The 18,185-nt window shown below is 33.4% G+C and overlaps 2 protein-coding genes across 5 annotated transcripts in view; one reads left to right on the top strand and one right to left on the bottom strand.

Annotated features, from left to right (window-relative positions):
* Positions 1–18,185, top strand: part of LOC134258953 (secretin receptor-like) — a 74,974-nt gene that overhangs the window by 49,746 nt on the left and 7,043 nt on the right. For all 4 annotated transcript variants that reach the window (XM_062741544.1, XM_062741543.1, XM_062741545.1 and 1 more), the window contains 4 exons: positions 15,416–15,510; positions 16,266–16,431; positions 16,658–16,814; positions 17,890–17,950. In XM_062741544.1, coding sequence (XP_062597528.1) covers positions 15,416–15,510; positions 16,266–16,431; positions 16,658–16,814; positions 17,890–17,950 — 479 coding nt within the window. The remainder of the gene's footprint in view (positions 1–15,415; positions 15,511–16,265; positions 16,432–16,657; positions 16,815–17,889; positions 17,951–18,185) is intronic.
* On the bottom strand, positions 2–14,458 carry LOC134258946 (uncharacterized). Its single transcript, XM_062741537.1, has 12 exons — positions 14,341–14,458; positions 8,610–8,683; positions 8,128–8,232; positions 6,244–6,324; positions 4,199–4,639; positions 3,328–3,634; positions 2,867–3,075; positions 2,419–2,622; positions 1,721–1,883; positions 1,030–1,347; positions 663–757; positions 2–241 (listed from the first exon to the last, which is right to left on the bottom strand). Exons 1-12 carry the CDS (start codon positions 14,456–14,458, stop codon positions 2–4), a joined length of 2,355 nt encoding a protein of 784 aa, XP_062597521.1.

The following is an 18,185-nucleotide window of genomic DNA, read 5'->3' as shown; positions in this document are numbered from 1 at the left end:
ATCATAAAAGCTTAATTAATTCAGTTCCAGAAAAGCACTTATGTTTATGTGTCATAATACCTTCACCAATAGCATATGCTTTCCACATCCTTGATCCATCTTGTGAATAAAGGAAATTGTACAGTTTAGAAATTCCTGGGATTGAGTATCTCGGTTCAAGTTCATGCTGATCATCATCAACAATATTCACTGATGAAACAACTTTCAGTTTCAAATCTGGTTTCTGTTCATTGTCCACTGCCTGTAACAAAAAATACTATCTGATGTATCTTGAGGCATGTTGTGCAAAATAAGAATTTGGAGATTTTGAAATAAATTATATAATTTTTACACTCTAGCTAGTGTATAATTGTATGATATCAAATTGAAACTGATACAGCAAAACTTGTTTAGTATGAACATGGATATTGCAAATTATACAGATATTATACACTATATATGGCATGCCTAAAAGAGATGATTATGTCTTAAAATTTCAAGCATCTACTATGAGTAGTTGCTGAGAAAACTGCAACAAAAATTTGTTACCGACGGACATGGACACACAGACACACGGACACACAGACAGACAAACAAGGGTAAAACAGTATATCCCCTTCTTCTTCAGAAAGAGGGTATAAAAAAATACACTGTTGACAAAACCATGTATTCATTGTACATACCTTTTTCATATGGAAAGCTGATGTTACATCATTTCCTTCATTGATGTATCGTCTTATAATGGACTTGATGTGGGATGCACGCCTATCGCAGGGACCTGCAATGCAATCAATTTCATGAATATAAAGAATTCAAAACATTTTATCGTATTTTTGGTTCATTAATTTTATTGCATAGGTACTAATTTGTATGGAAAAATCAAAACCCAGCATAGACATATAGTTATTTCCTTTTCTTAACATGATAGTATCATATTTAATTTAATGTATGTAGATAACTTACACTTGCAATACATTCAGAATGATTCAAAAGCCCCAAAAAAGTCAAGCTTCATAAATCAATTTAAATACAGATTTTCTAGTAATTTACCTTTCCCATTCTGTGCCTCACAAAAATTAAAAGAGGACACAGTATTCTTGAGTTCTTTTTGTAACGTCAGGATTGTGGTGGATGACTTGTAGCATCCAGCATTGTCTGTGAAAAAGTTAATGTTTTTCACTGCTGGTTTCTCCTTCAAAATGTCTCTCGCAACATCTGTTAAAATCTGTGACGTGATAGGTGCATCCTGAGATATAGGGCAATCAAAAATGTGGACATGTGTTAACGTAGAAAAATTTTGTCCATCCTTTAATAGTGTCACAGCAATATGCCAGTTCATCCCCCTTTTGGCAAACCAGTCCACTTGACCTATAAATATATTTGTACATAATTTTTTTTATTTTTACTTTTAAAGTGGTAAAAACAATAAAGAGTTGCAGTAAATCCTTAAAACACACCAAAACATATGCTTAATGTTGAGTGTCAACTGTACAAATTACATCATACTGCAATGAGTACTTTGTACTTTTAGAAGATCAAATGATTTTGTATCATTCTCCATATACTGGATCAGGTTACATTGCTAGAATTGATGTTTTAGATACAATATCATAGTTATAAGAATAAATAATTATCTAAAAATTATACAGATTCAATAGCAAGAATTAATCTTGCATTTTATTTATTTTCAATTTATTGCTTGATATATTAATTGTACTAAATGTCAACATTATAGACATACCCTCTCTATATTTCTTGGGAAGAAACTTCATGGCCCAGTCACACGTAATAATAGCATCATCTTCAGACATCTGTTGCACAATATCTGACCTAGCCCTCTCTTGGTTTCTACATCTTAGGATATGGCACTTCCATTTCTTTATGGCTTCAACAGCTTCTTCTACCTAGACGAACAAGGAGAATATTAAGATAAAAAAGTTCAATTTTTCTTTCTTCAGTGTCACTTGAACTGTGACAGATCACTATATCCTCATAGAGATTTAAGTAATAAAAAGTAATGTACAATAATGCATAACTATGGGTCCAAGCAATGTAAAACATCCATCAAAACCACCCACTCCTCTTATTTCTTCAGTTCAACATTGCTTAAAACAATTCTGAAGACAGAAGAATTGACTTGGATGATTCCAGACCAGCTTTGCATCATCAAAAGATTCTTTGAAAATAATTATGTTTTCTTTACTGAAAATGATCCATTGCTTGCCTTAAATAATTGCTTAACAAAATGTATTAATCTATACATAAATTTTATTTATACCATATAATGGCTTGTGCATGATTCCATTCAATGCTTTACTAACAATTAAGCTGAGCTAAGAGGGATGTTTTGTTCCTTTAAGTGAGTACATGTACTTAGAGCAGTTTACAACACAAATTAAGCCACATTTTCCTAGATCATTTGTAAAAAAAAAATCTAACCGTATACATTGCTGCCTCCTGGTTCTGCCACTGATGCTCCTCAGCCTTCTGCTGAATTGAACTGAGAACTATATCTAGGTTTTGGCAGTCAGTACATGTGTCCCCATGCTGATGCTCACATTCAGCTGCGAAGAAAGGCTCGGAAGAACTAAGGGCATAGGATATGCAATGGTCTTCTACCATATTTTCCTTGGTAATATGACCCTGAAATAACATTTATTTGAACTTATATTTGTAAAAATGGAATAATGAATTATAGAAATACATTTATACTATTTAACTCATATGTATTTAATGTCCATTAATACATTGTATGTTAATAGTATTCATATGGCATCTAAATCTTTGCATAGAATTATAGTGTACATTGTTTCCATGTTGGACTTTCAGACACTTTACTATATTGCATAGGGACTCTTCTAGTCTCTGACCAGTAAAGCTAACATACCTTAAATCCTGATTTCAAATAATTTTTAGCACTTTGCAATCCAGCTGTAAGAGGTTTCTCATCTTCTGTTGACAGCTCAAGTCTTTTCACTATCTTGTCCAGCTCCTCAAAGGCTTTAATCCCCTCCATTAAAAAATTGTCTAATCCCTCAATGCTTTTCCTGAACACAGCTGAGCATTCTTCCAAAATCTTGAAAAGAGTGCTATTTCCTACAAGTATAATTAAAACATAATGTCATTTGAAATTTCTTTTCGTTCTTATATTCAAAAATTATTGCAAAAATAAAAAAAGATAAAAATTATAATAATTTTTTTTAATCCAATATCTGGTAGTTAAGTTTATATTATGTAATAACATGTGTCAGATATTGACAGTCAATACCAGTATATAATATTGGTTTCAATTCCTAAATTTTATAGCACTCAGTAGCAATACATTTTTAACTATTTAAATTGATATACCAAGAGGCTTTATGTTATCCTCCTTGCACACATCCGTGTATCGAGAGATAATTGTGGAAGGTGCCAAACATCTAATAACAGTTGGAATCTTAAGAACCTCTCCTGTTTCCATTTTCAACGTTTTTTCTCCAAAAGGCTGGTCTTTAATTATGTCTCCAGATGTGATAAAGTCAATGAAGTGGTCTAACTGGCTATGGGTATACTTTTCCCTAGGAACTTTCCTTTTTGAGATTGGTTCTCCTACACCATGCTCTTGAATATGTTCTTTTGCTTGATTGAATTTATATCTTGTCACAGTAGGCAGAAGCTGAAAAAGAAGCAATATATATATATTTTTTATAACTTTTTTTTTGGACTATATAAATAAGATAATAACAGCAATTACAGTGTATTCTACGGTTATTGAAAAATTCAAAAGAAGCCGCCGGACATTATTCTCCAATAAATCACGAACGTCATAAAAAAATTATCAGATCAGAAACACGTATCAAATCTGAACAATTCAAATGCAAGTTTGGCTGTAGAAAGACTATTTTTAATGCAACAATAGCTGAAATCGTCTGCATTCCTTATATAGATAAGTCAACAAAATTTCTCTCTGGTGTTAAATAGAACAGCGTAATCGAGACATGGTGACCTAATTTGTTTCTCTATAGAGGACACAATCAGCCGTATTTTATAGGTCTTTGTAGAATAGAAATAAAGTCCTTGTTGTCATGAATGATGCAGAATAACACAGTCTTTATTTCTTAAACATACTACATGTACAAGTTGTTATGAAAAAGCCATTACAAATTTTATTATCAAATCATTTAAATGTGTTTCTACCATACTGCCTACAATTAAATGCATTTATTTTCTGATTGCATACCTCTTTGACAGCTGAAAAGTCCTTGTCTTTTACAATTGTTGAGAGAATTTGTCGTTGGAATGCCCAAGAATTGGCACCATTATAAATTTCGACAAGTGTCTCAAGAATGGCGTTTTCCTCCTCTACAGAATCTAGCTGAATATCATTCAAAACAGATCTTCTCAAGAATTCCTCTTCCCCAGGACAAATTGTGGTCAGGATAAGGTCAAGACACTGCTTAGCCTTATTGATGTACCTCTGTTTAGTTCTATTGCTTGAATGTTGTAGGTAAACCTGACATTCCTTTATCGGGCTAACATTACTGAGGGCCAGGTAGTGATTCAGAGCCTCAAGTTTTGATGAATTAGATACTGAAGCCTCAGAGACAACTGTCTCCTGACTGAGATCTTCAGAATCAAATTCTCCACATCCATCTGAGGATTGTACAGTGCAAGAAGATACCTGCAAGACAAATTACTAAAATAAATATAACATTAGAAGTCTCCTTATAGCTCAGGAAGCTCCATAACTTGTACAGTTTTAGGTGACTAATAGTGTTGGGAATGAGTTATACTGTAAATGTATTATATTTGCTGTGACCACAATATTTGGTGGAAATTTAGGTTTCCATAAGTAAGCATAAACTTGATTTAGCCTTTTCTAAATATACGAAATATAAATGTATGATTTACATATGTAAGTGACATTTAGCAATGTACGGTACTTGAATTTGCTCACTCAGCTTTTTACCTAATTTAACTACCTAATAGAATACATCGCTAAGGCCTAAAATAAAATATTGTTTGTTTGCAGTTGCCAACCGACCCACTGAAAATGCACCCGACCCAAATTTTTTGTAACCATTTTGTAATATTACTTTTTTTCTCAAATTTTTTAGGATATTAAAAACTTTTTCAGTTTTTGTCTGCATCAATCATTAGTTTATACAAAGAGTGCAGCTTATTCATGTATAGTAGGCCTATGAAAAACTCTATTTTATGTTATTTAACAAAAATCTGGAACAATTTTAAAAAAGAATCCCTACCTACCTACCCAGACTAAAAATTATAGGTCGGCAACTGCAAACAAAGAATTTTTTAAGCTTGGCCTTAATGTAATACTGTTACAGTAAATGACATATATGGCATATTGTAATAAACACTTCAAATTTAAAATCAATAGCTCTTCTTATTCAAAGGTTAATCACTAATATCAACATTTTTTGTAAATTAGATTAAACTTTAAAGCAATTCATGGTTTAAAAATCATATCATGTTTGTCACAGCTTAGTTATGAATGCCTTATCTTTTTCCCCTAAAAATAATTAACATTGATCATTTTTTAAATAGGTTTAAATTTGAAAGACAAGGTCACTGTGTCAAATATTTTATTCAGTAGTTGAAGCCAAAAGAAGATTTCTCAAGATTTTAATTTTCCTATATGTCTCTCATATTTGATAAACTTTTTATTTCTTATTCAGGCCCAACCATAACTCCAAGTGACCCTAATCTGCACATTTAATAATGTAAGGAAACATTTATGCGAGTTACCAATATTTGGCTAATGGATTTGAAAAAAAAAATATTTTAATAAAAGCCATACAAGAATTGAAGATGAAAGTATTGATCTAATACCCTAAAGTCAATTTTTAGAAAATGACATATTTGAATGATTTTTTAAAATTCTAATAAAGTTGTATTGGCCGAATTAAAATATAAATGTTGAAATCCTTTTTTTCACAGTTTCCCTATTATCCCCCTTTCAGGGCCTTTGCATGAAGGTGTGCAAGTGCACAACACATGACTGATACCAGTCATTGTTGAATCACCTTGTTTGAGCTTTCTGCACAACTCCAAGAATATTTCAATAAATCACAGCCATGCACTGCTCCTTTTTGAAGAAGAGGTAACAAGAAAGGAGAAAATGTTTGGCTGGACCTGGAATTGAACCCAGGACTCCTGCATCTCCAGTCAGGTGCTCTACCAACTGAACTATCCAGGCCAATATCCATGGCCCAAACTATTACATACCAATACATATAAATATATTTTTAATTAAACTTATACCTTTGTCACTGATCGCCTTGATCTTTTCAGAGGTGTATGGTCATCATTCATCATATCACTTTCATCTTTTGTGATGGGCATCTGTTATAAAATGTAATTCTTCATTTAAATTATTTTCTCCTAGAAATGTTCATAAAATGCCACTCAGGCTCAACTGTCATCATTGTGGTTTCTTGATAGGCTTTCATTTCAATATAATCTTTTGTGTCAAAGGAAGTCAACCGGGTTTGTCTAAACAAAAGGCCCATGGGCCACATGGCTCACCTGAGATACTTTGGGATACAGTTCTATACCAGATTTCCCCTCTTCTTATATCTACTGTGGCCCCACAATTTAGAATATGCATAACTTCAGAATGCTTCTAAACAAGTGTCAGTTTTTATGACCCATTGGTTCTTAAGACGAAGATTTTTAAAAAGTTTTTCTTATATGGAATTCAATGTAAATATTGGATTCTTTATAGTGGCCCCATCCCGCCCATGTGGGTCATGATCAGGAAGCTGACACTTGAGCTTTCAGCTCAGATGAGCTAAAACTACAACTCTTTAATTTAATATTAAGTAACTTATAGTGACTTCAGTGTCTTAAAATATCTCAAAATGCCGAAAAATTAAGGAAAAAAACAAGAGGCCAATGGGCCACATCCCTCACCTGAGATGCTTCGACCATTCTGTTCTTTACCAGATTTCCCCTTTGTAATACATATTGTGACCCCACTGATATAATTTGAATAATTTGAAATGTACACTACCACAGGATTCTTTGATTCCCCATTGTAAAACTTTGATTCCCCATGTTGGCCCCGCCCTACCCCAGGGGTCATGATTTGAACTTTTTAGAATCTACACTTCCATATAGGTTTCAGGTTTTCGGGCCCAGTTGTTCTTGAGAAGAAGATTTTCAAAGATTTTTCCTATATATTTCTATGTTAAGCTTTGATTCCCCATAGCGACTCCGCCCTACCCCTGGGGGTCATGATTTAAACAATTTAGAATCTACAATACCCCAGAATGCTTAAACATAGGTTTCAGCTCTTCTGGCCCAGTTGTTCTTGCTAAGAAGATATTTAAAGTTTTCCCTGTATATTTCTATGTAAAACTTTGATTCCCCATAGAGGCCCTGCCCTAACCCCGGGGGTCATAATTTGAACAATTTAGAATCTACACTACCCCAGGATGCCTCCTTGTAAGTTTCAGCTTTTCTGGCCCAGTGGTTCTTGACGAGAAGATATTTTTATGATCCCACCCTATTTTTGTCTTTTCTTGATAATACTTTGTACCACATTTGGTCAAAATTGGCCAAGTGGTGCTTGAGAAGAAGTCGAAAATGTGAAAAGTTTACAGACGGACAGCTAGACGGACGGACGATGGACAAAACGTGATCAGATCACTTGAGCCTTCGGCTCAGGTGAGCTAAAAAAGTTTTGACAACACTACATATGCAAAACATTTCAAAAATGATCAAGATATTCTCAAATTTTTATATTCTAAATTTCAATAGCATACATATATTTAATATATTTACTTTAATGATGTTTTACCCTTTTTTAAGAGCTTCAGTTTACTAAACTGAAGCTCTTAAAAAAGGCCGAGTTTACCATAATATTACAATGTCAATCTATCAGATGAAAAGTCCTTTCAATAATCAGTTATATAAAATATAAATTATATTTTTTAAACTGTATTTTCTTAATTTTGTAAATTTTTATTAATTATGTGAAGAAAGTTGCTTTTTAAACATTATATACCATGTATGTCAATTTCTATGATGCATGAAGTATTGTACATTATGAAACCCCAGTCAGTCCCCTTAAAAAAAGAAAACTAAAAATTAAATACAATTTCGGATTCTTTTTATCATCATTTCTCTTTTATAAATCTGTACCTTTCTTGATTTCCGAGCTCTTTCCATAGGCTTACACATGTAGTCATCATTCATGTCAACTTGAAGTTGAACACCATTCTCATTAGACTCAGTTTTACAAAGTACCTGTTCAAACAAGAGTTTTCATCATAATTATGATGAATTTTAGTTCTGACAATAAAATCTAATCATTTAACAAGTAGAATTTAATATCTTATCCTTTATAATTTGACAGGTCTACATGTATATATTATGAAGAAATCTACTTCATTGTACATCCTGTATTAAGTCTCAACTGGAATTGAAATTAACACCTATTATATACATTTTCTTAAGATTTAAGAAAAAAAAAATAAATGTAAATTAATTTATTGAGAAGTCGGGTCTTGAAACCAATTAATTAATGAGGTCTCCATCACAGTCACATATGAAACCATTCCTTTATTTAAAGAGTGAAGGCTTACTTCCTTGTAGTATGTATATTTATATTGAAAATTCCTCACCTTCTTACTGTCCTGAATCTGAAGGCTCGGCCTTTTGTTCACAATTAAGTGTACTCTGCAGCTATTACATATTCCTGAAAACAAGGATTTGATACCATATAGCTGAGAAACAATTTTATGATACAAGTGTAAGCATGGTTTTATGTAAACAGTATTCCCTGAAATTATAGTTTAATCAATGGAAAATTCATAACTTTTCAAGTTCACCCTGCAAGAGGCTTATTACTAGAATTTCCACCTGTTCACTCTGTAACCACTAGAGTATAGCTATGAAAAAAAGTCCAAATCTAAGACTTGCTATTAATTAAAAAATCACAATACATCTGTAACATAAAAAAATATTTTCTTTAATAAACAATTGTTAATAAAATATAAAGTTTTCCTTATATTTAATCCATAGCACCTGTAGTACTGTATATTTTAGCCCTAAATGATCTTTGATATAAATGAGGTATACTTCATATAATTATGTTCCCCAAACGAAGTTGGGGAACATATTGTTTTTACTCTGTTTCTTATTATTATTATTATTAAGGTCTTCCGACTTCCTTCGGAAGACCTTATTGTTTTCCTTCTGTTTTCTATTATTATTATTATTATTCTTTCTTCATAGTACAGCCGATATCTCAGCTGTGCGTGAACGTATTTCAAAGATTTTCACAGGGATAATGCATCATGTGAATATCTCCAGACGTGTTTTTTATTTTTTTAAAATTCACTGTCTTTCGCGATTTTGGGGGATTTTTGTATTTTTTAAAAGGCATTTTGTCCAGCAGTTTTCTCGAGAACAGCTAAAGATATGAAAGTGAAACTCACTGAGGTGATAGAACATCGACCTCCGTTATGGTGAACGACCTTTATTTTTCGTCGTCGGCACTTCCGGTCGCACACGGAAGTGAATTCAAAACGTCCTAATTTACAACTTTTTTGTTTTTCAATATTTTTCTTTAGGATTTATACGGTTTATAGTATGTCTTATGACAAATCCAAACATGTGTTCAGTATCTTGATGCGTGCATATATTGAAAAGATATGACCAAACCAAACTTTGTCTCACTGTCGGGGGTTCGAATCCCGCTGGAGGCGTTTCAAATTTTTTTTCTTTGTTTATGTCTTTTTTCAGTTGCAAATGACTTTTATTTCTTTTATATCACGTATGGAATATTTTTCCGATTTTTAATATCTATTTATTGAACCATTTTGAGGAATACCTGTAATTATCATGATGTATGTTGAGAGACTGCTGTGAATAAACGTAGCCTAAAAAATACGTTCTGAAATCTATTTCTTGGGATAACGCTGCATAGAACTTTTACGAAAAGTCGGTCGGAAGACCGCTTGTTGCTCTAGCAACAAGAACGCATCTACTTATTATTATTATTCTATTTTCATAGTACAGCCGATATCTCAGCTATGAGTGGACAGATTTCAAAGATTTTCTCAGGGAAGATGCATCATGAGAATATCTCCAGATGTGTTTTTCATTTTTTCAAAATTTACTTCCGTTCGCGATTTTTGGGGATTTTCGTTTTTTTTTAAAAGGCATTTTGTCCAGGAGTTTTCTTGAAAACGGCTGAAGATATGAAAGTGAAACTCATTGAGGTGATAGAACATCGAACTCCGTTATGGGCAACAACCTTTATTTTTCGTCGTCAGCACTTCCGGTCGCAAACGGAAGTGAATTCAAAAAGTCACATTTCTCAACTTTTTTGTTTTTCAATATTTTTCTTTAGGATTTACAGGGTTTATAGAGTGTCTTATGAGAATTCTAAATATGTTTTCAGTATCTTGATGCGTGCATCTATTGAAAAGATGAACGAACCAAACTTTGTCCTACTGTCGGGGGTTCGAATCCCGCTGGGGCCGTTTCAAATATTTTTTCTTTGTTTATGTCTTTTTTCAGTTGCAAATGACTTTTATTTCTTTTATAACACGTATGGAAGACTTTGCCGATTTTTAAAAGCTATTTTTGAGATATTTTGAGTAATACTTGTAATAATCATGAGGTATGTTGAGAGGCTGCTGTAAATGAACGTAAACGAAAAAAAAACACATTCTGAAATCTATTTCATGGGATGACGCAGTATAGAATTTTAACAAAATCGGTCGGAAGACCTGCTTGTTGCACCAGCAACAAGAACGCATCTAGTTAAGGTCTTCCGTCTTCAGCGGAAGACCTTCTTGTTATTCTTAGGTTTCTTTTCCACTATTTTTAAGGTCTTCCGTCTTCAGCGGAAGACCTTCTTGTTATTCTTAGGTTTCTTTTCCACTATTTTTATTATTATTATTATTATTGTTTTTTTTTCTTACCGATTTTGTGTGCACGATTTCTCGAAAACGGCTTGTTCGATTTTGATGAAACTTTCAGGACTGATAGAACATCAAACAAACTTGATATATAATTTTTTGTTTTGATGACGTCACTTCCGGTTTTGAGATTTCCGCGATTTAGTGATTTTCAGGGGGTCTCATTGTCCATCATTTTTCTCTAAAATGCCTTTAGACAGAAACATGAGATTTTCAGCGATGATAGAGCAATGTGTGCTCTTTTGTCACACACCACTCTTTTTCTCCGGAAGTGCCGCACGTCGGCGCTCGCTATGGCTCGAAAAAAGACCTATTGGGAATTTAGAATTTTTTAACTCATTTTCTGCAATATCTTTTTACACGTTATTATTTTGTTAAGACATATAGAACAAAAGTTGTGAAGAATGTCACGATCTTTCGAAAGATATCAACGAAAAGGGGCTGGACCCTACAATAAAGGGCCAAAAGGGGCCGAAAGTTTTTCCTTTATATCTCAAAAAGTATTGAGAATTTGTAACACGTCAAAGAAGCAAAGTTGTTCTAAATATCAAGCTTTATCGAATGGCGTCGTCGAAATACGTCCGGCGACGTCACTTCCGGTCAAACCGGAAGTAGTCCAAAATTGCATATTTTTGCCGTTCTTGACAGGTTTTTGGTAACATATATCACTGGAAGCTTAAATCTTAATTTTCAGTCCGTCGACGTCACTTCCGGTCAAACCGGAAGTAGCCAAAAATGGCTTAATATTGCATTAATTCATAAAGATTTGGAAGATTAAACCATTTTTGAACTTCATTACTCTTTTTTTTTTAAATGAAAGCTACAGGTGCACTTCCGGTCAAACAGGACGGAAGACCTACTCGTTGCTTTGCAACGAGCTCGGCTCTAGTTATTATTATTATTATTATTATTGTTTTTTTTTCTTACCGATTTTGTGTACACGATTTCTCGGAAACGGCTCGTTCGATTTTCATGAAACTTTCAGGACTGATAGAACATCAAACAAACCTGATATGTAATTTTTTGTTTTGATGACGTCACTTCCGGTTTTGAGATTTCCGCGATTTAGTGATTTTCGAGGGGCTTCATTGTCCATCATTTTTCTCGAAAATGCCTTAAGACAGAAACATGAGATTTTCAGCGATGATAGAGCAACGTATGCTCTTTTGTCACACACCACTCTTTTTCTCCGGAAGTGCCGCACGTCGGCGCTCGCTATGGCCCGAAAAAAGTCAAGTCAAGGATTTAGAAATTTTTGACACCTTTTCTGCAATATCTTTTTACATGTTAACAATTTGTAAAGACATATAGAACAAAAGTTGTAGAGAATGTCACGATCTTTTGAAAAATATCAACGATAAGGAGCTGGCCCCTATAATAAAGGGCCAAAAGGGGCCGAAAGTTTTTCCTTTATATCTCGAAAAGTATTGAGAATTTGTAATACGTCAAAGAAGCAAAGTTACTCAAAATGTCAAGCGTTATCTAATGGAGTCGTCAAAATACGTCCGGCCACGTCACTTCCGGTCAAACCGGAAGTAGGCAAAAATTGCATATTTTTGCTGTTCTTGACAGGTTTTTGGATAACATATGTCACTGGAAGCTTAAATCTTAAATTTTCCGTCCGTCGACGTCACTTCCGGTCAAACCGGAAGTAGCAAAAATAGCTTATTTTGAAGGTTTTAATGCAAAATTGAAATTATAAAGTCACTGGAGACCACTTAGCTCATTGCTTTCTTTTGTTCACGTCACTTCTGGCACATCCGGCCAAAACCGGACGGAAGACCTACTCGTTGCTTTGCAACGAGCTCGGCTCTAGTTATTATTATTTTTCTTCTCGGGAAAATTTTGTCCGCGAATGATCTCGTAAACTACACATCCGATTTAGGTGAAATGTTTTTAGGGTCAGTAGACATGTTATGTAGATTTGCGGAATCAAGGTCATTTTGCGCGCACGTGCTTGCAAGAGCGCGCACGTGCAAAAGTTGAAATGACCAATATACCGGGTATAATGGATAAAACCGTAACTTTTCTATTTTTTAACAAAATGTTTTGAAACTGATAATGTAAGGATATATTAGTAGTATGCACAAGATGACATGGTCAAAATAGCAACATCGCACGCGCATGCACGTGCGCTTTGCTCTGATTGGCTGAAACTTAAGTCTCTATATCTTTCTTGTTTTTTGATAAAATCATTTGAAATTTTGAACATAGTCATACACTAGGGAGATCTACAGCCTGTTATATTAGAATTATCATGAAAGCATGTGCATGCACGTGTGCTTGCAAGAGCTTGCACGTGCAACATGAAAAATGTCCAACATAATTGATACAGACGTAACTATTTAAATTATTGATGAAATGCTTTGAAACTCATATTATAAGTATATATTAGAAGCACAGACAAGAAGACATGGTCAAAAAAGCAAGATCTCACGCGCATGCACGTGCGCTTTGCTCTGATTGGCTGAAACTAAAGTCTCAATATCTTTCTTGTTTTTTGACGAAATCCTTTGAAATTTTAAACATAGGATGTATTAGGATATCCTACACTTCTACAAGATGGTATGGTCATCATGCACATGCATACACGTGCATGCATGCACTGCAATCTGATTGGCTGAAACTTTAAACAGCTATAACTCCCTTGGTTTTCAACCAAACGGGGTGGGATTTAGAACATAGAAAGATGTAATGGGCTTCTACAAAGAGGTATGGTCATCATGCTCATGTATGCACGTGCTTCCACGTGAAATGAATTAGATCAAAAATACAGTTTTTAATACTTTTGGATTAATTACTTCAACATTAGTATATTAAACTATATAGATTGTATAGACAAGATGATATAGTCATTATGCACATGCATTCACATGCACACACGTGGAATTCTAAAATTTGAATGTACTTGGTACTTTCTCCTGGTAAATGTTGTTAAAGCCTCAAATGCATAGAGTTTGTCTTATTTAATGAAGCTTACAGGGAATGTGGCACCAAAAGGAAGTTGGGGAGCGTTTGGGGAACATCTGTAACGGTCCCCGTTACAATTAGCACTAGTTTATGTATTGCTATTAATTTTTTTTAACTAATTTTCTATAAATCTTTATGACACATTAAAGAAATAATAGATTTATAAAATATTCTGCTCAAGACAACTTGTAACAGTTCAGAGAAAAAGTGCACAGTGGCTTTGAATCATTTCTTATAGCACAATTCAACCTTGAAAATGTCAAGGTACTGGATAGTTTGAATTTGTTATCTCAAACTCTTAAATACTAGGACACTGTCTGACAGTCACACAAATCGTCCGGCAATAAATTATATGTAAGTCTGAAATGCACAGTAGTACACTTTAAAAAAAGTCAAAGCTAGCCTAGCTATAGGGCTTTGAGATTACAGTGTGTAGCTCAATTATTGCACTTACCTGCACCAATAGGAAGGACATTGCCTGTTGATGCATGAATTTGCTGAACATTATCTTCGGTGAGTCTTCTCTCATGCTTTTTTGGAAAAGTATGGGTTGCCAAGTTTGGAGGAACCATGCATTTTACAGTGCGAAGTTTATTATAATTAAGGTTTCTGAGTTCTTGGAAATGGTTATTACATATCACAGCATTATCAATGTCATGGCAATTTTTTTCAAAGTCACTTAATATATATCCTAAATTAGAAATGTAAATAGCTAACCTTTCCCTTGGGATTGAATTCAAACCAATAAAGTTTAAACTACAGGGTGATTTTGTTTGAAATCCCGGGAAATATTTTGTTAGCAGACAACTTTCTGCCATTTTCCCATTCTTTGTTTTCGTACCTCCCACACTAAAGAGTTCAAAATAATCAAAGGGAGGTAATTCATTTTTCTGGATGAAGCCAGTTTTTAAATAGAAATTTCTCATATTTATAGACAGAATACCAATCAAGTATTTGCACATGTAATTAAAGTAGATGTTAATTTTTTTATTTCTGTTTGGAACATAGATTGAAGCAGCCGCATTTCATTAAAAAACATTCCCAAATATTGCATTTTTAAAGGAAAAATCAACTTTAGACACCGTTTCCATGGTAACTACCTAACATTCATATGATCTAACAATATTTTTTGAAGTAGTTTATAAGGTGGTACTTTCAAGCCAAATTTGAAAAAAATCTGTGACTATGCGTGCCACAAAAGTTTAAGTGGTTACAGAGAATGGCTATTAATATACATGAAAGCCTGACAAGAAGGAAAAAAGTTATTAAATTAAACACTCCTTTTGGTAACGTGGTAAAGTCAGTGATTAATAAACTGCTCTTTTGTCCATCATTTTTATTATGTACATGCAAGAGATTCTTTATATATGTTCTCACCCACCCCCCTTCCCCCCCCCCCCCAAAAAAAAAAGTTTTTTTTATCGGTCTTCTTATTTTTTGTGTATAAGTTATCCCTTACCGTTGAGCTTTTGCGCGTGTTAATAAAAATTTATTTTAAATAATTGATTGTTATTTGTTTTAATTTTCAGCAATATGCGGACTCGGTCCGTCTGATGTATAACATCGGGTACGGCCTCTCCCTGGCGTCCCTAGTGATAGCTGTGGTCATCATGATTTACTTCAAGTGAGTAGTTTTCTGTACACCTATTTCTGTATTAGGCAGAGTGAAGTTGACCCTGGAATTTCTTTGCATGGATATGTCAACTTAAATCTACATGAAGAGAATATCAATTTTCCTTTATTCTTATTCTAACAATTAAAAGTATCTAGTTTTTAATTCTATTAAAAAGCTACATGTTTATTTCCAGAAAGATGTTACGATTATCGATATTTTTGCGCAGACGCAAAATTGTAGGAACATAAGGTTAATCTTCAAACTCTTTGTAAAGAATTACGAGCTTTTTTGTTACATCAATAAAAATGGTGCCCGAAACCGGGACCACACAATCGTCATCCCTGCAGAATGGAATCCAGATAGGGCCACGCAGTTCAATATCGCATCTTCGCACCATCGAGGTTTGGGTCGACATGCAGGACGATGACGCGATAATGTAATAACGATGAAGCGATGGTGCGATGACAATCATGCCATGGCGCAATGTTCAACGCGATGACGATGAAAGCAATAGAACGATGCAATAGAACAATGAAGTGATATTCACTTTCGCTCCATCGTACCATCGGCATTGTATTATCGCACAGTCGGATCATCGTCATCGCGATAATGCATCTTCGCTTTATCATTATTGCACCATCGCTTCATCGTCCTTTGCAACATCGACCTTAAAGTCGATGCTGGATGGTGTGATAGTGAACTGCATGGCCCTGTCCGGATTCTATACAGAGCTATCACGCCTGTACATTTATTTTGTGTTGTAGGAAGCTCCACTGTGCTCGTAACGCCATCCATATCAACCTGTTTGTGTCTTTTATTCTGCGTGCCATTGTCTCCTTCATCAAGGAAAATCTACTGGTAGAGTTTGTAGGATTTCCCGGTGACGTGTACTATGACCATGGCCAAATTAAATTTAGAGATGACGTCACTGTAAGTATTATTTTTATCGGCTAAAAAAATAAAAGGGATTTGTGATAATCTATCTCCATCTAATTAAAAATCAGATATTTTCTTCTCTTCCGCTATTTTACAACTAAGTTTACACTTTTATTACTTTCTTTTTACACTATTTAATCACTAAATTTACACTTTTATCACAATCATATTCTTTTTACATTATTTTAAAATTACACAATTTACTCTTTTCTCATTCCAGCATTGGGAGTGTCGGTTATTTTTCACTCTGTATAACTATACATTGGCGGCTAGCTACATGTGGATTTTTGTGGAGGCCCTTTACCTCCAGATATTGATATCTGTCTCTGTATTCACGGAGAAAAACAGAACAAAGTGGTTCATGTTACTAGGGTGGTGTAAGTATTGACTTTTTTTTAGTTCCATAGAAGTTATGTAATAGATCTTATGTTATTATTTCTTAGATAATTATGTTTATTGGGGAAAAAGTTTTTTGCTAAGATTCAATAGTATTCAAATATTATTTTTAGTTAATTCAGTAATGATCAAATCGTTTTCTCAGATCCAGTCATGATCAAATATAATTATTAGATTCCGTCATGGTCAAATGTTATTCTAGGTTAGATTCATCCAATATCAAATGCTTATCTCAGTTAAATTTATAAAATATCACGCGCAATAATTTTACTAATATTCAGTTATTAAAATATTGTTTTCCTTAATTAGATTCAGTTAGTTTCAGTCATATTTAAATCTTATTCTCAGATTCAGTCATGCTCAAATGATATTCTTAGATTCAGTCTTGCTTAAATGGTATTCCCCAAATCAGTCATGCTCAAATGTTGTAAGTTAGATTCAGTCATGATCTTGAAAATGTTATTCTTAGATTCAGTCTTGCTTAAATGGTATTCCCCAAATCAGTCGTGCTCAAATGTTGTAAGTTAGATTCAGCCATGATCAAATGTTATTACATGATAAAAATCAGTCATGATCAAATGATATTACATGGTTAAATTCGGTCATGATCATATCTTATTACATGATTAGATTCAGTCATGATCAAATGTTATCCAATGCAAAGTTAAAATTCAATCATGATCGAATGTAATACTCAGTAAAATAAAATAATTATCACGTTGAATTTTTAGCAATACTACTCAGTTATTTAAATATGGTTTACCTCAATTAGATTCAATTATTGTATAAATCTTGATGTTCTAAGTTAGATTCAGTAAATCTAATTATTGCAAATGCTTTCTCAGTTATTTTAAGTTATATAACCAATTCATGATTATAAAATGTTATGTTACAATAAATTTATTTTTATTTAATTCCTTTTGTGTCCATTTACAGTGTTTTCGTTAAGTTTTGCTTTTATCGATTAGATTCACTTATAATAAAAAAAATCAAATCACATGTAATTTTACATAGCATATTGATTATTATTTGAATAAATCTTGTGTCCATTTTCAGTATTTCCATTAAGTTTTGTTTTACCATGGGTCCTTGTTCGGATTTTTGAATTCAATGAACTGTGAGTATACATCATTCAGACATTAGATTGAATATATTTAATTATGTCTATGTTCCCAAACATTAAAATATTTTTAAATCATGAACCTTTATTAATTACTAGTATGCGTTATTGAAGTTGTTTGGGACTTATTATTGCTTTGCGAGTTTGTATTATAATGGTTAAACGGATTACCATGCACTTAATGTAATAAATTTGGAAAAGGCCTCGTTATTTACGTATAACAATAAGAAAT

Source organism: Saccostrea cucullata, unplaced genomic scaffold (assembly GCF_032062105.1).
Source record: "Saccostrea cucullata isolate Sc308-1 unplaced genomic scaffold, CSIRO_AGI_Scuc_v1 ctg2997, whole genome shotgun sequence".
NCBI lineage: Eukaryota > Metazoa > Mollusca > Bivalvia > Ostreida > Ostreidae > Saccostrea > Saccostrea cuccullata.
Note: the sequence above shows the minus strand (reverse complement) of the source record. Positions and strands in the feature narration are given on the sequence as shown.

Coding starts and splice junctions, on each gene's coding strand:
- LOC134258946 (XM_062741537.1), bottom strand. CDS start 14,458: ATGGTTCCTCCAAACTTGGCAACCCATACTTTTCCAAAAAAGCATGAG. Junction 2,623..2,866: donor ATTTGAAATCAGGATTTAAG/GTATGTTAGCTT, acceptor ATGTTATTTCAG/GGTCATATTACCAAGGAAAA. Junction 758..1,029: donor TGAGGCACAGAATGGGAAAG/GTAAATTACTAG, acceptor ATTGCATTGCAG/GTCCCTGCGATAGGCGTGCA.